Source organism: Oreochromis niloticus, linkage group LG3 (genome assembly GCF_001858045.2).
Source record: "Oreochromis niloticus isolate F11D_XX linkage group LG3, O_niloticus_UMD_NMBU, whole genome shotgun sequence".
NCBI lineage: Eukaryota > Metazoa > Chordata > Actinopteri > Cichliformes > Cichlidae > Oreochromis > Oreochromis niloticus.
Window position 1 is genome coordinate 39,741,734 of NC_031967.2, and position 23,925 is coordinate 39,765,658.

The 23,925-nt window shown below is 40.8% G+C and overlaps 2 protein-coding genes across 2 annotated transcripts; both read right to left on the minus strand.

The window, feature by feature from the left end:
- Positions 1 to 1,888: 1,888 nt before the first annotated feature.
- On the minus strand, positions 1,889 to 12,874 carry LOC109199366 (zinc finger protein 14-like). The gene is made up of 3 exons (XM_019354691.2): positions 12,504 to 12,874; positions 10,882 to 11,145; positions 1,889 to 2,880 (listed from the first exon to the last, which is right to left on the minus strand). Exons 1-3 carry the CDS (start codon positions 12,712 to 12,714, stop codon positions 2,195 to 2,197), a joined length of 1,161 nt encoding a protein of 386 aa, XP_019210236.1. The 5' UTR covers positions 12,715 to 12,874; the 3' UTR covers positions 1,889 to 2,194.
- Positions 12,875 to 18,522: 5,648 nt separating this feature from the next.
- On the minus strand, positions 18,523 to 20,431 carry LOC109199364 (tripartite motif-containing protein 16-like). The gene has a single exon (XM_019354688.2). It carries the CDS (start codon positions 20,338 to 20,340, stop codon positions 18,664 to 18,666), a length of 1,677 nt encoding a protein of 558 aa, XP_019210233.1. The 5' UTR covers positions 20,341 to 20,431; the 3' UTR covers positions 18,523 to 18,663.
- Positions 20,432 to 23,925: the final 3,494 nt, after the last annotated feature.

A 23,925-nucleotide genomic window follows, 5' to 3' on the forward strand; every position in this document is an offset into this window, starting at 1 on the left:
GAGGACCCGAGGGAAGCTCGGAAAGCTAAGCAGAAGTTATTTAGAGAGGAGAGGATAATGGCTGCTGAAGAAAGAATGCTGTTGGTTGAAAAGAGAGGTAAAACTACTTCAGTGGTGTGGATCAAGTAGACATAGTGTGTAAACTTTGCTACAGTGTCGTAGCTGCACCACAGAGCAACACTACAAATTTATTCAATCATTTGAAGACAGCTCACAAAGTGACATATGATCAAACAATGAAGGAGCATAGAGAAAAAACTCTCGACAACACCTGCTTCAGTTTTTATTTATTTCTTATAAAAGTTACTACTTTCAGTGTTTCATTTTATTTTTGTTCAGGCAGCAACTTTAGTTGACATACCTCAATGTCAGTTTGATGCAATTGTGCGTTGTGTGGCTACACAGCTTGCCTTGATGTTTAGTTATTTGTATGCATAAATATTATGCAGTATTTTGAAGTTCACTAAACACAGATGTTTACATTTTTCATTTATTTTTTATATTGCAAACATTTGCATTGTTATCTGTATTTGTACACTATTTTATATTATTTTTTGACAATCTTTAAAGCCATTATTCAATACATTGTTATTGTTAAATAAATATCGTCAAATAATCGAGATCTCAATTTCAGTGAAAATAATCATGATTATCATTTTTGCCATAATTGAGCAGCCCTAGCGACATGCATGGCTACATTCCTGATGACTAATCTTCGTACTCTTCTCTCCTCGTACTTTGCCCCGGAGAACAAGTTGTTTATCTCTTGGCGTTCCGTGGAATCGGCTTCCCGTTGGATCATACCGGTGACTCCACATCTTAATATCCAGCGCCCACGGCATCCGTCCCCAAGTCTTTGCAGGGGTGAAGTGGATTATCAGAATCTTCGTCCCCTATGTCAATTGTGGTGGAAGATTTCTTTTCTGATGTATTATTCATACTCAGAAATACTTCATTAATCCCGAAGGAAATTATGGATTAATCGCATATTTTAATCATATCACCTTAGTAATAGTAATATCACTTTCTCACTTAGTTGTATGCATGCATGTGGGATGTTATCACAAGTGGGTCCAAGGTTTTATTGCACCTTCACAGCGAACCCATTGTAGACTTGAAGATCTCCAGACATCCTACTCTTAGGAAGGTGACGGGTGGTTGTAACTTTCCTTGGAGTGGGAGAGGGTCAAGGATGAGCTGGACTGAAGGTATAGAGATATGTGGTATGCCATGGAATGTCCAGGATTTTCTCCTGGTGACCAAAACTTGGCTTAACTTGGGTGAGTTGAGTCTGAACTTGTCCCCTCAGACTGCAACTACCTCAACTTGTCCCGACGACCGCTTGACGCGGAGGATTAGCCACTGTTTATAAAAACTGCTTCAACTCTCAGCAGTTAACAGCTGACACTTATGGCAGCTTTGAACTGCAGTTATTTGAAATTCACCTGTCCACACCGGTGCAATGTGCGCTGGTGTATCGACCTCCTAAATATAATAAGAACTTTATACTAGACTTTTCTGAATTCTTGGCAGGAATTTTACCAAAGGTGGTTGCCTTTGATGGTGCAAACGTTTCGTCATCATTGTTGTGTTTGCTGGGGACAAAACTTACAAAAACACAGTACAGCACTTCAGAGTTACACTGTTAGTGATCAAATATTTATGTAAATTACACAAGCTGAATGCATTCTGTACTGTACAGAGGACACAGCACGAGATTGATTGACAATGGTCTACAGCCAATCAGGATGCAGAACACAATGTGCTGTGAAAAAAAACAAAAAAAAAAACAGCATGCACAATTGCACCAAAAAAATCTGCTAAACAGCGAGGCCGCAAAAAGTGAACCGCGTTATAGCGAGGGACCACTGTAAACTGAAAAAAACAAAACAATGCTGAGTTCTTTATTGCTCTGGACAAAAAAAATACTGACTTAAATATGGATCATCTTTTCACTCAAGTGTTCAGCGATGACTCACAGCTGTCCCACATTTTATAAGTAGGAACATTTTAACCAGTATGAATTCTCAAGTGCTTCTTTAATTGTATCCTATCGACAAACCTTTCCACACAGATCCAACAAGAATACTGCTTACACTTATAGCAGCTTTGAACAGTGTGAATTCTCGTGTGTTTGAAGAACGCTGATGAGTCAGCAAATCTTTTCCCACAGATCCTACAAGAATATGGTTTCTCACCTGTGTGAATACGCGTGTTTTTTTAACGCTGACGAGGTAATAAATCTTTTCCCACAGGTGCTACAAGAATATGGCTTCTCACCTGTGTGAATTCTCGTGTGGTTTATGAACCCTGATGAGTCAGCAAATTTTTTCCCACAGGTGTTACAAGAATATGGTTTCTCACCTGTGTGAATTCTCGTGTGTTTTTTGAACACTGATAAGTAAGCAAATCCTTTCCCAAAGGTGCTACAAGAATACGGTTTTCCACACATGTCATATTGTACAGGTTTGTTCTTTGTGTGTGTTCTACTTTGACTCGCAGACACAGGACTATTGTCTGCTTTCTGACTGTGTCTTCTCTTCCTGTGACATCTCTTCTTCAGCTCTGCATTTCTCATAGATCCTGAGTCCACATGCCCATTTTCTTCATGATCTCGGCTCTCTGCTTCAGGAGAGCTGTGAGGAAGGAGCTGCTCACTGTGGGAACTTTCCTCATAAGCAGGTGTCACCATCAAAGTATCAGCCTCCTGCTTCAGTCCAAGCTGCTCTCCCTCCTGACTGTTGCAGAGTTTCTCCTGTTTCTCTTTAATCTGTGGAGGCTCTGGGTCCTCCTGGTCCAGACTGGAGTTCCTGTCCTGGTTACAGACCTCCCGGTCTGTAAGAACCTTCTCTTCCTCAAAAGCATGCTGCTGTAGGACATCTGAATGTACAAAGAGGGAAAAAATGATCAAAAAAAATATTTACTGATCTGAACTATTAGCAGATCTCTACATAGTGAGCATGTTGCTCACATATATAACTGAAATTTAAAGTGTACAAATATGACAAATTATTTAGGCACTGATTCAGATGTTTAAAGTTCAAAGTTCAGCTTCATAAGTGAATCTCTATGATGTATGAAATAAATAGATGTTTTTTGTTAAATGAATGTGGATGTCTGGATTGGCTACAGTTATAGGAAGGCATGCTGGGGCAGAGCTCTATTACACTGTGGTAAAAGGTTTTGCTGCGCTTGAAATGCCATCAAAACTTTCTTCTTGTCTGATAAATTTCAGTTTAGAAACTCTGAATTCCATATTTTCCAAAACAGAATAGAAATATTTATCCATACTTACCCAGACCTGTAAACTGTTCATATCTAATGTCTAAGGAGCTTGGAAAGAAAAGCGTCTGGACTTTTTGCTTGAAGTTGCTTGAAGACGTGTCACCTCTCATCTGAGAAGCTTCTACAGTTGTAAGGTCAAATGGTGGAGAGTCCCAGATTTAAACCCTATGGGAGTGTTCCCCAAGAGGGACATGGACCCTCTATTGAGCCTCTACCTAGTCACATGATGTTAAGGTGTCTGGGAAGGGATCTCAAAACTGCATTATAGATGGCAGACAGTTGGTGTCGTAAGCCACCACCTCTGTTCAAAGATGGTCGTTCACAGTGGACATACAGTGGCTTGCAAAAGTATTCGGCCCCCTTGAACTTTTCCACATTTTGTCATATTACAGCCACAAACATGAATAAATTTTATTGGAATTCCACGTGAAAGACCAATACAAAGTGGTGTACACATGAGAAGTGGAACGAAAATCATACATGATTCCAAACATTTTTTACAAATAAATAACTGAAAAGTGGTGCAATTACAGCTGCCAGTCTTTTAGGGTATGTCTCTACCAGCTTTGCACATCTAGAGACTGAAATCCTTGCCCATTCTTCTTTGCAAAACAGCTCCAGCTCAGTCAGATTAGATGGACAGCGTTTGTGAACAGCAGTTTTCAGATCTTGCCACAGATTCTCGATTGGATTTAGATCTGGACTTTGACTGGGCCATTCTAACACATGGATATGTTTTGTTTTAAACCATTCCATTGTTGCCCTGGCTTTATGTTTAGGGTCGTTGTCCTGCTGGAAGGTGAACCTCTGCCCCAGTCTCAAGTCTTTTGCAGACTCCAAGAGGTTTTCTTCCAAGATGGCCCTGTATTTGGCTCCATCCATCTTCCCATCAACTCTGACCAGCTTCCCTGTCCCTGCTGAAGAGAAGCACCCCCAGAGCATGATGCTGCCACCACCAGTGTTGGTCAAGTTACTTGAAAAAAGTAATCAGTTACTAATTACTGATTACTTCCCCCCAAAAGTAATCCCGTTACTTTACTGATTACTTATTTTCAAAAGTAATTAATTACTTAGTTACTTAGTTACTTTTTAAAAACACAATTTACAACCTGAATAGGTGATAAAGCGATAGATCTTTCAGCCCAATTCTACTTTTTCTGCATAATCCATCATACAAAATGTAATCAAATGGAAAAGTCTCTTTTTAAAACTTGTTTTATGAGTTTTAATCTTTTAACTTTATGCATCAAGCAAAAACTTAATTATATGCAACATTCTCTGACTGGAAGAAATTTGTTTAACATTTAAACCTATTTTCTGCACATTCCAGCACATAAAATAAAATATTTTTTTGTGTTTACACTCACTCTTTCAAATAGATGCGAGTAAAACACAGCAGAAAATAAATAAAATCAAAGACTAGCGGTCCTGTTGCTCTATTTTCACCTATAAAGCAGGAGTGGGTTAGGCGGAGGTTTACCCTGGTGCAGGTGTGCTGCAGCGGTCAGTGGAAGAATCCGCGAATTTCTCTGTGAATTTCACATTACGTCGTAGTACACTCGGTGCTTGCTTGGAAGTTTAGGGGGTTTTTCGCTGTAAAAAGAAGTTTTCTTCCCACGCACAACGGACGCTAATGTTTTTGTCACTTTTTATGGAATCAAACTCAAAATAAGGTCAGTACTTCCACGCTTTAAACGCTGCATGCTCAAACTCTCTCCCGCACTGTCCATTGTTGATCTGCACACAGCTGTTGTCACGAACGTCGCACTCGCTTACGTCACTGTCATGAGACATTCTCGCAAAAAAAATCACGGTTTTAGTAACGCAGTAACGCAACGTTCCTACGTGAAAGTAACGGTAATCTAATTACCGTTTTTGCAATAGTAATCCCTTACATTACTCGTTACTTGAAAAAACTAATCAGATTACAGTAACGCGTTACAAGTAACGTAGTAATGTAGATGGCTCTAGCACTTGAGAGAGCACTGTTGTTCTAAACACAACGGATTACGACACAAAAATTACCAGACTCCTCAGTGACAACAATACCTATGAAGCCTTAAAACGGGACCCCACAAGCAGCGACAAAATGAAGGTTGACCTCAACAACTTGAAAAGGACAAAATCATTGATCACCCTACATAATGTCGTTTATACCCAGGACATGGTATACACTGCATTTACAGATTTCCTATGATCCACAAAGAAGGGGTCCCACTCAGACCCATTGTTAGCATCATAAACTCAGCCACTTACAACATTTCTAAACACCTTGCTAACCATCCTAGCACCCACTGTGGGGAACACCCCACATCACATCAAAAACTCCACCGATTTCACTGACAAGCTCCAGAAACTTACACTTGAACCAGATGAAACCATGGTGTCCTTTGATGTAGTCTCTCTCTTCACTTGCATACTTACAACGGAGGCAGTGGAGACTGTCAGGAAATGACTACAAGAAGACAGTTCCTTGGAAAACAGAACCAACTTCACCCCTGATCAGATTTGCACACTGTTAGACCTCTGCCTTGCAACCACATATTTTAAATAAAACAAGGGCTTTTACAGACAAAAACATGGCTGTGCTATGGGCTCCCCGGTGTCACCTATTGTAGCCAACCGTTACATGTAGGAAGTGGAAAGAAAGGCTCTTGGCTCCATTAAAGGGAGAGTACCTAGCGACTGGTACAGATATGTGGAAGACACCTGGGTAAAAATCAAAACCCAAGAAGCAGAATCCTTTACTGCGGATAGAAACTTAAAGTTCACCAGGGAAGATACAAAGGATAACGGTTTGCCATTCCTGGACTGTGGTCCAGGTCCAGTCAACAATAATTATTTATTAAGCACATATATGTGGGAGATGTACACAATACCACCCTCCGCGTAGATCTCAAAGAGTAAACACACAGGCTTCACTATTTAAAGGGCTGTACATGTCCTGTATGCGTAAGCAGAGTATATTATCATGCAACAGTGACAGTTAACTGCAACCCCTTTTATGGTATTGAAGTTTATTCTTCACTAACGGTTTCAACGCTCTTTCACCCCCAGCTGTTTCCTGTTGTTCTCGTTATGGGGCCCATGATCGTATATGGCACATCCTGAGTACATCCTGTTCTAACCGCCCCTGTGCAGGCACGTATGCAGTTACAAGCAAAACACTTCGTCTAATGCCCTATGATTTGCATGTTCATTAGCTTCTAGATTAATATAACACTCACTGAAAATACTGCTACATGTTATTTTCCACACCGCGCGTTGAAGAGAATGGAAACTTCAACATTGAAGTTTACCTCCTCTTTGACGGCCACCACCCTCTGGAACACAAACTTGGAGTAATCCGGACCCTACAACACCGGGCAGAAAATGTTCCCTCTAAGCCTGAAGGGAAAAACAGGTAAGACACACATGTAAAGGAAGCTCTTAAAACGTGGTTATCCTAACTGGGCTTTCATCAAGTCAGCAAAGAGGCACAGAAATGAAGATGAGACACCAACCCCTATGTAGGCGGTTTATCAGAAAAACTCAGGAGTCTTCTCCAAGCACAACATCTCAGTGTACTTCAGACCCAGCCACACACTCAGACAAAAACTGGTTCATCCCAAAGACAAAACTCCTAAACATAAACGTAGCAACGTAGTGTATGCTGTACAGTGTAGCGAGGAATGCTCAGACCTCTACATTGGAGAGATCAAACAGCCACTTCATAAACGCATGGCACAACATAGAAGAGTCAACTCCATGGGACAAGACTCGGCTGTCCATCTGCATTTAAAGAGAAAGGTCACTCTTTCGAGGACACCAATGTTCACATTTTGAACAGAAAAGACAGACGGTTTGAAAGAGGAGTGAAAGAAGCCATCTATGTCCACTGTGAACGGCCATCTTTGAACAGAGGCGGTGGCTTACGACACAAACTGTCTGCCATCTATAATCCAGTGTTGAGATCCCTTCCCAGACGCCTTAACGCCCACTAACATCCTGGGCCTCTTGACCTCAGGAAAATCACATGATAGGGTGGGGCTAGGGGTGGGCAGTATAAACGGTATACGGTAGAAACTATACGAATTTGGCCAACAGTAGACATTTTGCCTATACCGTGATCGCGCATGTTGATGGTTTCATCAAGCTGGGCCTGTTTTGGTCGAAAGCATTGCAGCGGCTTCAAGCAATATCATCTGCAAATTATGCCAGGCAACAGTAAAGTCAAACGAGTTGAATTTTGCAAATGTAGCGGAGTAAAAGTACCGTTTCTTCTTCACAAATGTACTCAAGTAAAAGTAAAAAGTATTGTGCAAAAAAGGTACTTTAAAAGTAAATTTTTTTTCAAAAACTTACTCAAGTAAATGTAACGGAGTAAATGTAACTCATTACTACTAGTGGTGCAACGGATCACGGTTGATCCGTAATCCGAACTGATCCCACTCCCAAAGTATGTGTATGGTGCGCGTGGTGGGTTTGTCAAGCGATAGTTATGGCCAGCGCTAGCGGTCCAAGTGGAGGAGCAGAGGAGTTTTCGGTACTTAAGCAGCCCTTTGCTGCCCAGTCTGACCGGGCTAAAGCTATTACAAAAGCTATTGGGGTGTTTAGCTGCAGACGGGAGGCTGTATTCCATTGTGCAAAACAAGGGGTTTAAACTATGATGAACATGCTTGAGCCACGCTATGATATCCCGTTGAGCGTCCAGTTTAGTGGCAAGATCGTTCCAAGAATGTATGAGCAGGAAAAGTTTAAAGTTATGGCTGAACTGTCCCAGACATCTTCTGTTGCCCTAACTATTACAAATGGGTGGACCTCCAGGGCAACGGAAAGCTACGTGACCGTGACAGCTGATTATATCACAGCGGAGTGCGATATAATGAGCGCTATGTATTATTGTAGGGTCTACCTTACAATATACAGTGCCTTGAGGCGACTGTTTTTGTGATTTGGCGCTTTATAAATAAAATTGAATTGAATTGAGTGGTAGATACAAAGCCCTGTACTGCCCTATATTGAACCATATTTTTTTTTTAATAATTTCGTGGAATGAGTCTTGAGTTGAATGTTTTTAACAGGCAAAAAATACTTCAATAAGTTAATAAGTAAATGTTACATTTTTGTCTTTTTTCCTTTTTTGCTGATCTGAAAATTGATCCAATCCGTGACTTAAAACCGTGATCCGATCCAAACCGTGAGACTTTTGATCCGTTGCAACACTAGTTACTACCCACCTCTGGCATTTGGGACCTGAAGCAGATGGAGTTTTGGACCCAGATTACTTTGCGAGGCTCCTGACTGCGGTAGCTGTAATGCTCCGACAATCCATCAAGCAGGGGGGCTTTGCAGCTTACCAAAGTCGTACTAAAACATTTTTGACAGATTTTTCAGCGCTGTGTACCACATAAAATTTGAGGTCAGTGAGCACAACCAGAATTCATACATAAGGCGCACCAGATTATAAGGCGCACTGTTGACAGAAGAAAAGAATATATCCCACATGCTTCAAATTATACCGCGATATGGATTTTAGGCCATATCGCCCAGCTCCAGGTGGGGCTAGGTTTCACAATGGATTCACGCGAAACCTACACCCGTTTTGACACCTTGACTCATGTGATTAGGTAGAGGATCAATAGAGGGTCCATGCCCCCCCCCCGAGGGGCTTAAATCTGGGACTCTCCACTGTTTTACCTTACAACTGAAGAAGCTTCTCAGATGAGAGGTGAAACGTCTTCAAGCAACTTAAACAAGTCCAGATGCTTTTCTTTCCAAGCTCCTTAGAGTACGGTGACCTAGATGACTGAGAACCTTCACAGACATAGATTCAAATGTAACCATTTCCATGCTGCAGAGCAAACATATAATTCTTTAACCTAAACTGATAACATAACAAAATGAAACTTGTGTTGTTGGGTTTGTGTCTCTGTGTTGTCTGAGCGGTGGGTAGAAATTTGAAACTCAGATGTTTCATGTCTTTTATCCTGCTGAATTTTTATGCACTAATTTTCACCTTTTTGCATGAGTTAATGGTGGAAATGTGTTTATGTAAATGAAAACAGAAAATCAGGTCACAGAGATTCATTCATGCTGCTTATTACAGGTGGACCTTCAATTTTTCCCGTGCCTCTAAAATTAAATAAACTTTGAGCTCTGGTTAGGATCTTACATCCATGCAGTATAGTCAAAATCTCTACTCTTCACAATTCATATTGTTTCGACTGTATACCGTTTATACCGCCCACCCCTATACACAGCCCTATCAAACGGAAAAAAATCTTGAGTTCTTTTAAGAGAGAAAATGTTCATGTTGCCTTGTTACAGGAAACTCACCTGTCTCCTCAGGAGCACCTAAAATTAAAACGTGATTGGGTCAAGTTTTTAGTTCCTCTTTTACGAGTAAGAGCCACGGTGTGGCCATTTTAATACATAAACACCTACTGCTGACAGTTGACCAAAGAATTTGTGATAAGTCTGGTAGATATCTTTCCTTAAAGCGCACCCTAAGTGGTCAGGCAGTGTCATTTCTGAATATTTATCTTCCACCAGTACAGTCTAACGACTTTATTGCTCATGCTTTCTCTTCCTTTTCTCACTGGGTTTGTGATAATTCTGTGATAGCCGGAGATTTTAAATGTTATTTTTCTACAATTAAGCATTGATCCCCTCCCAAACACATTCAAATGTCTACAAGGGCCAAAGCACTTAACTTGTAACGAACTTGATCTAGTTGACACCTGGTGGACTCTTCATCCTAACGATAAAGAATTTACTTTTTTTTCTGGTGTTCACAGAAGGAGTAGTAGGATTGATCTTGTTTTGTAGTTTTCTGTTGTCATTTATGTTGGAAGTGATAGCAAATGTAACAAATGTCAGTCTGCCTTCGATTCTTTTTTTTAATCGTCTGTGGAGCTGTCCTTTTATTCTACAGTTTTGGAGATCACTCTTAGGTAAACTATGCATCATATTTAATTGCCGACTGTATCTGGGTCCAAGGACTTGCTTGTTAGGGCTAAATGATGAGCTACCTGCCAACTTCCGCAGTAAATGACTCCTTCATATACTGTTGCACTACGTTCAAAAGTGCATCATGGTACTGTGGATTTCTGATAAGGCTGCATCTATCAACCAGTGGCTACAGACTGTGATAAGTATTGTGCCAATGGAAGCCTTCTCTACAGCACTTAAGGACAAACCTTTCCTTTTCTACCGCACATGGGACCCTTTTTTGGCCTATCTGGTCACTCTTTCCACTCAGAGGTTGAGATTGAGGATATGGGATTTGGCCTAGCAACAAAGGGACAATTTCTAGCATTTTTCTTTTTTTAACTATTATTTATTTATTTATTTATTTATTCATTTATTTATTTATTTATTCATTTATTTATTCATTTATTTATTTATTTTGGACTCCCATAACCTCCATACATCTAGGTACATCTCTGTCCTGTGTATGTATATGTCTGTGACTGTTGTTTTCCTGCTTTGCAATAAAAAGTTCAATTAAAAAAAAAAAAAAAAAAAAAAACAGCGCTACACAGCTAACCACTGTTTCACTGTGATGCCGGTGAGTCATATTCAATGTTATTAAGACATCAGAGTTTTACATACCTATTCTGTGTAACTTTATCTCAGATTTCCAGATGGTCTCCAGCAGTCTGAGCTGCTCTTCATCAGTCCAGACAATAATGCCTTCAGCCTCCTGCTTCAGTCCAAGCTGCTCTCCCTCCTGACTGCTGCAGAGTTCCTCCTGTTCCTCTGTAATCTGTGGAGGCTCTGGGTCCTCCTGGTCCAGACTGGAGTTCCTCTCCTGGTTACAGACCTGCTGCTCATCCAGACCCTCCTCTTCCTCACAGTCATGTTGTTGTGGGAGGTCTTGAGGAACAAAGAAACACAAGAACAATAATCACTAATGTGTTGACATAAAAACTCAAACTATTTTTTAAAAGCATGAATGAAAACCTGAATAAATGGTGATCAGCCTGTCATATGACCCATTATGAACCACACACAGCAGCTCAGGGAAATAGCTGCGCACACTCACAACCACACACTAATATGTTAGCATTAAGGCTCCTCACGGTGAGTGTTAGGTCTAAACTTTCAGACCTCGCTGTCTCAGAGACCAATCACGGCGAACAAAGCAGACACTCGGAGCTCAATCGGTTTTACTTGCCGGCAAAGGGAGCAGCAAGCAACTCCAAACCTGACTTCCCTCTTTGCCTCTTTTATTGACAACAGTTGTTACACAGTTCAGTTAATGCAAGCTTATGTGTGAGCAAGTGTGTGTGTATGTGTTTGTGTGAGACACTTCCTGTTACCATATGTGGTAACCTCTTTCAGTCGCTCTGTTTATGGCGTGACCCTTTAACGAACAAAGCATGTAAAAAGCAGAATTGAGCAGTCCTGCTAAACTTATAAAAACAGGAACTTGTGGTTTCTTGTGTGCAACGGAAAAATTACAGCAACGAGACTGCTTCCTACATCCAACAGTAGCTCAAACCAATATGGATAAAACATTTTATCAGTACACATACAAGCAATGGTCATGTGACTTTGCACAAATGACAAGCTCAAAAGAACCAACTCTAATAGTGAGCAAAGACACAAAGTTTTATTAAATGTGTTTTCTGCTGACATCTAACTATATCTTTACTGCACAGTATCAGTGTTTACAGAGGATCTAAAACACTGATGCCTGATGTACTCAACACTGGAATCTGTTAGAGAAAAAAAGTTTAACCCCCTGGTTGTGTTCACCTCCACCCCCTTACTTTAGTGTTCCCGGTCAGAATTGACCGGTCAGTTTTAACAGCTTTTAAATTAACATAATTAACATAACATAATCAACATAATTAACATTATTCACCACCAAATTCAGTTCAGTGGGTGGGTCAATGGTCATTCAGTGCGACATTTAATGGGTTACTCAGTAGGTCGTTCAAGTGCATAGTGTGCAGGATGCCATAAAGCCTCAAGGCAATCGGATGTAAAACACAATATTTATGAGTTTTTTAATATGTAAATCGGTCAGATTTGACCAGAACACGACAGGAAGGTTAATAAATAAATGAATTGAATGTATTAAAACCTAACCTATCAGTGACAACATAGTCCATCACTGGACACTGACCCACAGCACTGATAAATACCCAGTTTAACATCTTCTAGTAAAGTCAGTCACACTGAAGAATCTGAGCTTGAACAGCACAGAGTTAAAAACATGTCCATACCTATGATGTGTGAGTTTCTGTCGGGTTTCCGGCTGATATCCAGCAGTCTGTGCTGACGGTTGGTCTCCTCCTCATACTGGACGATGGTTTTTTGAACCTCTGAGAAGATTTCTTCACAAACAGCAGTTATTCTCTCCTTGATGAACTCTCTCAGATACTGAACTGAACTCATTGTTGCCTCAACTGGGGCTGAGCGGATCGATACAAGCATCGATAGAAGCGATACAGACGCTGGTATCAGATCCACACTGATGTGACTGTATCGATACTTTAGTTTGTGTCTCTCCTTTAAGTTCAGTCTGCTTCATCAACAGCAGCCAAGTCTGCACACACGCCACTTGTCACAACTACTCTTTGCTCCTCCCTCTCCTCCTTTCAGCTTCTTCTTCTTCTTCAGAGTTTGATGGTGGTTGGCAAACCAGCTTACAGGTGTATCAGTGCCACCTACTGGACTGGAGTGTGGACAGAAGAATCGCTAAAAAAAAATCCCCCCAAAAAATCAGAAACTCTATTCTTTCAATGAATTTTAAATTTGAAGATTTCAAATCACAGATTGTAAAGTTTGTTGGTTTCTATCACTACAAAGAAAATTCCCAGTGTCAAATCATGACTGCTGTCCTTAAATAATAGCACTAATTCTCTTCTTTCTCCATCATACTTTTTACAGATGATCACATGTTCAACAGTTTCTGGTCCCTCGCTATAACCTGGTTCACTTCTCACGGTCTCGCTGTTTCATTGAATTTTTTTTTTTTGCATGCTTTTTTTGTTTACAGTTCATTGTGTTCTGCATCCTAAACAGCTGTAGACCATTGTCAATCAATGTCAATCCTAAAAAGTACAGAATGGGTTCAGCTTGCTAAATTTACATAAATATTATAATGCTAGCAGTGTGACTCTGAAGTGCTGTACTTTATGTTTGTAAGTTTTCTCCCCAACAAACACAACAATGTTGACAAAACGTTTTGCACCGTCAAAGGCACCTGTGGTAGCACCCAAAAGGCAGAGGAAGATGCTAACCATTGCGCAAAAAGTTGGACTTCTGGACATGCTAAAGGAAGGTAGAAGTTACCGTATTTTCCGGATTATAAGGTGCATTAAGCAAAACAAAACAGTCAGATAAGTCAAACTTTACTCAACTCAATCTACTTGCTTCCTCTACTTCTGTACCATTGATTCATTAATGCTGAATTCTCTGGCAGCTGCTCTATTCCCATGTTCTGGACCTGAAAACAGGGTTTGATCTTTGGTTTCATTCTATAATACTGGACTTATTTTTCTACGAAGGTTTGAACTTTGAGGGTGTTTAAACAAGAGAGAAAAGTGCGAAAATGTTCATGCCTGTCTGAGAGAACTGTCTAAAATGTTTAGTGAGGGGTTTTACATCTACTATAATTGTAAAAAATAAAGTTGGCTACTTCCCAGATATTACCTACTGCGGGTTATTTTTAGAATGTAACTCCCACGATAAACAAGGGAACACTGTATTACAGTAAAAGCTGAGACCTGTTGGGAGGTTACCTATTCCATGTAGTGTATGGGTTAATAAGTTAATCCTTGTTGTCGTTCCTGCCCTGCGTTCTGTTCAAACCTACACTTTTTAGATACTGTGTAGAAGTATTCCTGTGTCATCTTTGTCTCAATATTCCCGCCAAACATTCAACATATGAAGTGTACTCCAAATGTGGTCGACAAATGCGCCCTTCATTTCCCCAAATTTGAAGCGTGGTCCGGTGTACACTTCGTGGTCCCATATATCCCACAATTCATAGCGCAGCGGTGGGTGTGGATATTTTTTTCGGAAAAAAACGGCAGATGGCTGAAGCGGGGTGGTTGAAGAGTAAACTTTCAAAAGTAAGTACTGAATATCATGTCACTTATTTATGTGCGAATGTTTAATAATGAAGAACATTAAAACATGACTGTTGGCCACATGTCGGCAAAGTTATGTGACATTAGTGATGTTTGTACTTTCAGCGTCAGCTTGGTTTTAAAGCCTTTACTTTAAAATATACGCCATTCAGTAGTTGACCTTAATCTTACAGAGAATGTGATGATTTTATGGATAATTAAAGTCAGTCATATATCCACAAACACAACAAGCTGAAAGTCAGTGATGCTGCTCGGTTTGCAGTCCTGAATATGACGGCACAAGCAGGATTCACTGCACTGTTAATGTTAGCTATGTTATTTTGCTGCCTCTGTTCGGTGGAGTCGAGCCAAACGGACTTTAACGTGTGTGTGAACGAGCTGACGGTTCACTCGTTAAGCTGAAAGAAAGATGCTTTAATCACAGGAGTCACACATGTGTCCACTGGACCATCTGGGAACTCTTCTTGTTTAGCACTCGTAATAACACAAACACCCCCATGACACACACATTCTCACACATACCACACACACACACACACACACACACACACACACACACACACACACACACGTTCTTGCACATGCATACACATGCATACAGGTGCTTACACGTGCACACACATACACACATAGTGCCTTGTCTTTTAGAACCATAGGGGGGTTTTACGAGGGGAGGTACTCCAAACTGTAAATGTAATGGAAATAAATAGCTGCGAGGAAGGCTGCTTGTTGAAGAAGTTGGGTTGGAGACGGGTGAGGAGCCTTGAGCTCCAAGAGCCTGGTTCCGACCAAGCCTTCCCTTGCTAGCAAGTAAAAGATGTTTGGCTTGTCTTTGTCGTTAACGAGAATAAGTCTCTAAACCAGCGGGGCCTGTGGAAGCGCAGACCCAACAGTACCCCTGTGACCTCTGAAAGGGGGGACAGAAAGGCAGTTTTGGTCCATTCCAGAGGCCCAGAATAGATACCAAGCAATACCTTGAGCCTCCTCACTAACTGATTCTTTATCCACCAGTGTATCTGACAACACCTCTGTGGTCTGCTTCAATCCTTTCCAACAAGTATTTCCAGCTGTTTGTCACCTGTCTGCCCCTTAGTCTTTCTTCTTGTCATGTCTGCGTTTGTCCACCAGGTGTCTCCCTCAGCTCATATTCTCTAGCTGTGTCCCCAAACCTAGGCTGCATCCTTCGGAGGACCCAGCCTTTGCGGTCTACGTGTGCCGGGTCCTTCGAAGACTGGGAAGGCTGGACATGTGAGGCTGTGGAATTGGAGGGTCTAGCCTTTAGATTTGTGTTACCAGCTGTCTCAGTGGAGTTTAATAAACTCAGCCGTCTGCACCGTGCTCCCTCAAATATAACAGGACACTGAAGTAAATTCTCGACCATCTCTCACTTCTGTTTAATCAGTTTTCTGTTTGGTGTTTATTCAGCTGTGTGAAAACTATAACTTTAATCTCAGCCAAACCAATTTACTCAGGAACAAATAAAACACTGATAAAAACCAAACAATAACATTTTAAGTTATTTAAGTGACTTATATATATCATGTTTAACCTGAGTAGCGAAAGACCGCGGGGGGGGGGGGGGGGGGGGGGGGGGGGGAGTTGGAAATGATGTGCCGGGAGTTTGCTGTTCTCACCAGCTCTAGTGAGCCTTGACCTCCCAGTTAGCTATCGTACTGGTGGGTAACAGATGTCTCCAAAAATATCGGACCACTTTTGCAAATATGTGATGTCTTGATAAATCAAGCAGATATTTAAAGTTTACACAGCTACATTCTCCCCTGACAATATGTTAAGTTTTTTTTTTTTTTTTTGGTGACCCAGAAATAGTAATAAGAGTAATATTAAAACTAAGTAGCTGCTGCCATTGTTGGAAACTGGAATTGACTGGGCCGCGCTATGAATTCTGGGATAGGTTGGGCCACAAAGGATACACCCGACCCATTAGTGATGGGAATTCCGGCTCTTTTTAGGGAACTGGCTCTTTCAGATCGGCTCACTGAAAAGAGAGCCGGCTCTTTCGGCTCCCAACCGGCTCTTCAGGTTGTTTTGTTGCTTTAATTAATTTATTATCAACAACAATATAAAATTATGCACAAAAGGAATTACTAATGTAAAAAAAAAAACATGGTTTTATTTATATATGTTTATATATAAATATATACGGTGGCCCATAGAGACAAAGCACGTACAAACTCCAAAACACATTTCTAGCGTTAACTGAACTTCCAAAACAGAGCTACCTAGGTCACTTAAATTACACAATTGAAAGCATATGTGTATTGTTTGTGTTTTTATACACAAACACTCATATATATTCAAATAATAAAAAAAAATTATGTTCATTTACCTGTTACTACCACACACCAAATCCGGTCGTTGGTACTTCCTGGCTTGTGTAGCCACTAGGTAACAAAAGCTCAACACTGCCCCTAGCATCCTGGAGCACTTCCGTCGTGTTTTGGAGTTTGTATGTGTTCGGACTTAAAAGTATACACCAGTTGAAATTTTAATGACAGGCCACTACAACCAGAGTTATGGTAAAATATATATATGTATTATTGCTTTCAATAAATTAAAAAATTAACTAATTAATCTCACAATTTTCTGTAATTAATCGTGATTAATCGCAATTACTTGATCAATAGCCTGGATGCAATTACTTTTTTTTTTTCAACCTTATATTTAACCTCCTAAGACCTGAACTCTTTCGTGGCATGAATTTTTAATTTTTCTTTGCTATTTGGGCTCATTGCACCTGATGACTGTAAAAACAAAGACTTACGTGATTTTTTTAAAAATGATTTTTGGTTCTGAGAAAAATTAGATCCACATATGAAGACATTAATTTAAAATTTCAATAGAACAGTGACAGCATAATGTCCTCCTAAGTGGATATCCGGCTCTTGTAGAGCAAAATTTAGTATTTTGGTCTAGACAACCCAAAATGTGATGTCCATATATGTATATGAACGCCAGGTCCTGGGAGGTTAAGCTTGTAACTGACATTTATGCAATATAGTGAAGTATTTGCAGAATAAACACAAAGAATGTGCTTTGGAGTTTGTACGTTTTGGAGTTTGTACGTACTTTGTCAGGTTTAGTTGTGTGTATTATTTTCTCACATATAAATTCAAATCAAACTCACTGAGCTCAACATGAACTTCCTGCTAACAAAAACTAAAATTAGTGCAAAAACAGCAGGAATATTTAAAGCATGCTGGATGTTTGCAGACGAGTAAGAAGCAGAAATATCTGCATAAATTTGATTGGAGTTTTATTGTTTTTGTGTTAAACGATGTTGTTTGCTGATATCATGCCCCTGTTGTTTGCTCTCATCAATGTCCTGTTTTTAACTGATTTTCAAACTAGATCTGGTCCAGGTATTCTTCATCTAAACATCAGAAGTCTTTGTTCTAAACTGAGTTTTGTGAAAGCATCATATACCGAATAACTATCTACCATGATGTTAATGAGTCTACTGACAACAGATTTGAACTGGGATTGGTTATCTTATGTACTGAAAATGAGTCTGTTTTTGTTACTGAGAGAAAAAAATCAATATTCATTACAGCTCACTATTACTTAATAATAATGGATTGCATTTATATTGCACTTTTCGAGACCCTCAAAGCGCTTTACAATTCCCCTATTCATTTACTCTCACATTCACACACTGGTGGAGGCGAGCTACAGTTGTAGCCACAGCTGCCCTGGGGCAGACTGACAGAAGCGAGTCTGCCATATCGCACCATCGGCCCCTCTGGCCAACACCAGTAGGTGAAGTGTCTTGCCCAAGGACACAACGACCAAGACAAGACGGAGCAGGGGATCAAACCGGCAACCTTCCGGTTACAAGATGAGCTTCCCAACCCCCTGAACCACGGTCACCCATGCTTTTATTTGTTTTCCTCCAAAGTCCTGATTGTGGAACTGACATGTCTAAAAGGAAACTTTCTGCTAAAATTTCGGAAATTTAAGTAAAGCAGTTCAAGCAGTTATCTGATTGTATCAATTTCTATAGAAACATGATATCTGATTTAATCTGTCAAACTTTTTATTTGAAAATGGCTTTAAATGATTTTACTCTAAATACAATAATTGATTGTTAGGAGCACGATCACATAATCATAAAAAAATGTCCATAAATGTAAGTACAGTTTGAATCAGTGCAATATTATTTTCACACATCAATGGACCACTGAACTTCTCAGCTTCTAAAATGTAAAGCCTCATTTAGAAACTACACAAGTACATATAATGGTCAGGGATCAACATGAACCTGTCTTCTCTATTTGACTTTAATCAACTCTGCAGTGTCTCCATCAGAGAACCCAAGCCGAAATCCAGCATAGAGCGGCTGAGTGAATGTGGTCTGGACTCTGTGGAGGAGAGTCATGGTTTCAGAGATGCTGTAGAAAGACAGAATACCTGCTCTGTGATCCAGGTACACTCCTACTCTGGAGGACCGAGGACCTGAGAGGACAGTTTGGACTTTGTTATATTGAAGTTTATAACCGTTTGTGTCACAATATAATGCCTGAGATTTGTCATTCCAACCAAATCCACATTCATTGCCTCTTCCTGCTCTGCTGATATTCTTGTAGGCAACTGCGACATAAACTGCTCCCCCTCTCCACTCCACCTCCCAGTAACAACGTCCAGTCAGACTCTCTCTACTCAGAACCTGACACCATACAGTGAATCTGTCTGGATGATCAGAATAAAACTTTTGTTGTTTCATAAATGTTACTTTTCTGTTCCCCGCAGATAATAACAGATGTGTGTTTGCTGTGTTTGGATCCAGTGTGATTTCACGTGAATATTTTAAGAATCCAGCTCTGGTCTTTGGCTCTGTTGGTGACAGTAAAACATCCACTTGAGTGACTGTCAGTGAGATGTTTGTCCATTCCTCTCTCAGAATGTCCTGTAGTTTATCTCTGGTCTCTGACACAGCTGCTGTCACATCCTCAAAGTACCTCAGAGGACGAATATTGATGCTGGATGAGTGTGTAGACTCACTGAGTGCTGACAGTGAGGGGTAGTTGTGTAGAAACTGGTTGTGATCCTCTGTGTGTGAGAGCTGCTCCAGCTCGCCGTCTTTCCTCTTCAGCTCAGCGATCTCCTGCTCCAGCTTCTCCTGAAGCTCTTTGACTCGACTCACTTCAGTTTCCTGCTGGGATCTGACCTGCTGCTTCACATCAGAGCTTCTTTTCTGGATGAGACGGATCAGCTCAGTGAACATCTTCTCACTGTCCTCCACTGCTTTATCAGCAGAGCCATTGATGGCCTCCACCTCCTGTTGAAGCAGCTTCACATCTTTCTCTCGCTCCTGGATTCTCTGCTGGATGTTTAGTCGTCTCACCTCGAGCTCCTTCTGCTTCTCAGTCCTTTCTGCTGCAGCTGGGACTGTTTCATGGCCTTTATGCTCATCAACTGAGCAAAGATAACAGATACTCTGCTGATCAGTACGACAGAAAATCTTCATCACCTCATCATGACGAGAGCAGATGTTCTCCTGGAGCTTCTTGGAGGGGGCCACCAGCTTGTGTTTCTTTAATGGAGCTGCATCATAGTGAGGTTGGAGGTGTTTCTCACAGTAAGAGGCCAGACAGACTAAACAGGACTTGATGGCTTTCAGCTTCCTCCCAGTGCAGACATCACAGGCCACATCTTCAGGTCCAGCATAGCAGTGATCAGCTGGAGCAGCTTGGAGTCCAGTCTTCTTCAGCTGCTCCACTAAAGCTGCAAACATGACGTTTTTCTCCAGGACAGGCCTCGGTGTGAAAGTCTTGCTACACTGAGGGCAGCTGTGGATTCCCTTCCTGTCCTCTTCATCCCAGAAACTTTTAATACAGTTCCTGCAGTAGCTGTGTCCACAGGCTGTAGTCACCGGATCCTTCAGTAGATCCAAACAGATGGAACAAGAGAAGGTTTCTCGGTCCAGCTGAACTCCTTTCTGTGCCATTTCTCCTCTCAGTGTCAGTGACTGTGTGAGTTTCTCTTATAACTGAAACTAGTCTGAGCTCTGATCTCAACAACATGTTTCTGCAGTGAATGCAGCCTGTCAGCTCTTACACGTCACCACATGTTGGTTACACCCATGTTCAAAGTGCAGATCTGAAGGGGAGGGAACGAGGAAACACGTGGACAGAGAGGAGGTGCTGTGTTTAAGAGCAGGAAGAAGAGGGAGGGTTATCAGGCTGTGCTTCACTCCAGGAAGAGGAGCAGTTTAACACACAGCGATACTGTGTGATTAACCCTTTTTTTATTTACTGCTCACCTTTTAAGCTTGTTAACACTTTCTTCTATATAAATAAACTTCACTTTAGAAATGTCAGAGTTCTCACTGAAGTTAACAAACAGTCCTTCAGTTTTGTTCAATGCAGGAGGATAATGATCCTAAACATACAGATAAGGCAGCCACTGACATGATGCTTATGCTGCATTTAAGGGTGCAGCAAGTGTAATAGTTGGTATTTCGGGGAAATGCTTGATAGGAATGAAGAAAAATTCCTGACTCGTTTATTTCAAAGAAACCATACTCATCAATCTTTTTAATTATATTTTTTTGTTATGTAGAAGCTGTAATCAACTCGACAAATCATCTTGAAATTGTCACTAAATGGGGACCTGGGTTGGGACTGACCCTTTGATATCTGATTGGGTCCCTGAAATTGTTAAATAAAGCTGACGTCCAGTGCACTTATTTTACATTGACGTTAATATTAGAACAACACACTGCAAAAGGGGAAATGGTGCTCTTAGGTCCAGAGAGGTGGAGAAGCCAAACATCCATTTATCCAAAGAGACACTCTCTCATTACTCAGGGTAGGGTCACCACACACTGGGGTAAAGGAATCCAGGAATCTGTGCGAAAACAGAATAAAAGTAATATCCAGACAACAAGAACAATAAGATTGGCTTAAAATACTTCAGACCCTCCTGTATGATCCATGCACAGAAATCTGAGGGAACGTCCAGGAAGGATGATGGTGTTCTCCACAGAATTGATTGGTCTGCTTAGTAAGCGGCTCAGGAGCTGTTATGCCAGTACAAAGGCTTATTAATAGTTATTAATCCCTACCTCCTTCTCAACAGTTGACTGATCTACCAAGTTCATCATCACCCCAACTTCCCCTAAATACTTGTCTACACTGATAATGTTGATCAAACAAATTGAAGCAATTTAGATACTGAGTGCTCTGATTGCCACCTGGACCCCCCCTTCCACTAATTCTATTGTTCAGTCTGGGGGGTTGCCCTCCTCCAGACTAATAACTGTGGCTTCCTGTTTATCTGGCTGAAGCAGCTCTTACTCCTCATTTTATGACAGGCAGACCCCCACTGTCAATAAATTCCTCAGGGTTCAGCAACTTAATCTCATTCTTGAGAGTTTTAAGGTCACATGAAATGCATTGAGAATAAAAGTCCACAATTGTCCACAAGGGTTGACCCAAGTCATCCTAACAAAACACACACTTAGGAATCATTTCCCGTTCTTCTGATCTACAGCCACCCCCTGTTATCTAAGCACATTCTATTCTAATTGTTGTTTTATTCTACTCACAATAAAATACACAGCAGTTAGCAGGCTCAGTGAGCAGCTGGACTCGCATTTGTCGCATGGACTTTTCATGGTGCTGAATGGAAAAGTCACGGGTAGACAGCAATTTGCTACCTGCTGCAAGTGGGAACAGGTAATCTGTGCACGTGGACTTTTTTTTTTTTTTCCAGAAACAGCTTTGCCTCATGGGCGCTGTGCTAACCAGTGATCGTCTGCAGCTCCTTTGACTCTGGTCATATGAAGTTTGTGATCTGGTAGATGTGAGTGATTGCAGCCTTGGTGTCTCATTATCCTCAAGGAAATGTGCAGTTGGTGCACATTTCCCCTCAAAGAAACCACAGTTGTTCTGTGTTTGTCATGTGCAGATATCTCACCTTGGAGGACATAAACGATCGATTGGCAGTTTGTCCATCGATCTCCTCGAGCTTCACATACGAGCGAGCTGCAGCAGACCAAGAGACCAGTCCCTACTTTGTAATGACAAGGTGATGATGTCAGGCAGAGAAACAGTGAAAGTAGGGGCTCTTATTCTCAGAGGTACAGTAAAGTCGACTGAAAATCTTTTTACATAAATCCCATTTTCTGTTTTTACTACGCATTTACCTGGATTTGATTCTTTGCGAACATTTACTCAGTCAGTTCACACCGCACCGATTAAACGTATGTTTTTCTTATATTCTTGTACTTCCTGAGCTTCATCTCAATTATTTGTGCAACATCTGTCTGCCGTTTATTTACTTTCCGGGTCTTTGAAATGTCACGGCAAAACGTTGAAGAAAAGCATAGAGTTTTTTAAATGGACTGACAATGAGGTGGAGTTGTTGGTCCCAGTAATACAAAAGTACAAAGTTGCAAAAGCGAGTGAGAATTAAAGAATTCGAAGAAAAGCTATCTGGAGCATGTACGAACTGACATTAATCTTTAATAGGGCTGTCAAAATTGAGAGTAAACAAAACAACTGCTGTATAATGCCCTCCGCTATCTTAGTTTAATTGGTCACATCATATGACTCAAATGCGTCATCATTTCCGAAAGACTGGGGTTACGCTGTCCACACTGTGACGCTAAAACGTCGTTTTCAAATGTATCCACTTTGGAGAGCGTTTTCAAAACGCTGCGTTTTCTTTGACCAAAAACGCAACAACGGAGAGAAAAAGATGCATTTTCAAACGAAAACGTATTAGTGTGGACATGACCTGTGTTTACCACTGAACCACTGTCTGGGTCAATAGACACGACAAACTAGCTTCCAGCTTGGCTGTGGTGCATGCATATGAAGTGCTCATCGACTTGGATTTTCATGACATGGCCCCCACATATCAAATTGACTTTGTGCTTATTTGGTTAGGAAGACACTTTCTCTCCTTTAATTGTAGAAATGCCACAACAAAAAGCAGAAGCAGTCAGATAAGATGTGAAAACAAAAACACTTTTTGACCAGTCAGACTTGTTATTGGTGTCTATGTTAGAACTAGAAAATGGGAACAAAGAACAGTGTCATTTAAATTTATCTTTGAATAATCAAAGATGCATTTGAATAACACAGGAGAGGGTTTGTAACCACAAGTTTGTTTTTTACTTTGTATAATAAATCTCATCAAACATAATAATTAAAACCAGCATGTGGCACGTTAGTATTTATCTCCATGTTTTCAGAAACCAGTTGGCATCCAGTTTAATCTTACCTTTGGTAAATTTGATGAACTGGTCCTTTACATACACCAGTCAGATGTAGCCCTTTATATTTGACATTTGACCTGTAGTTAGGTTTGTTATGTCTCAGTGTTTAAAGAGGTCACTGTCTTTCTGGTAAAACATGCACACAGTAATGCAGTGCAGTTACTGAAATGAGGAAATGGAAATAGTCATGATGAAAATATATTTTTAATTTAAGATCAGCATTAAAATATACCAACAGCGGTGACTCATTCTCAGTCACTGCTGCAAAGACAGAGACGTGTGCACATATATACATTTAAGCTGAAC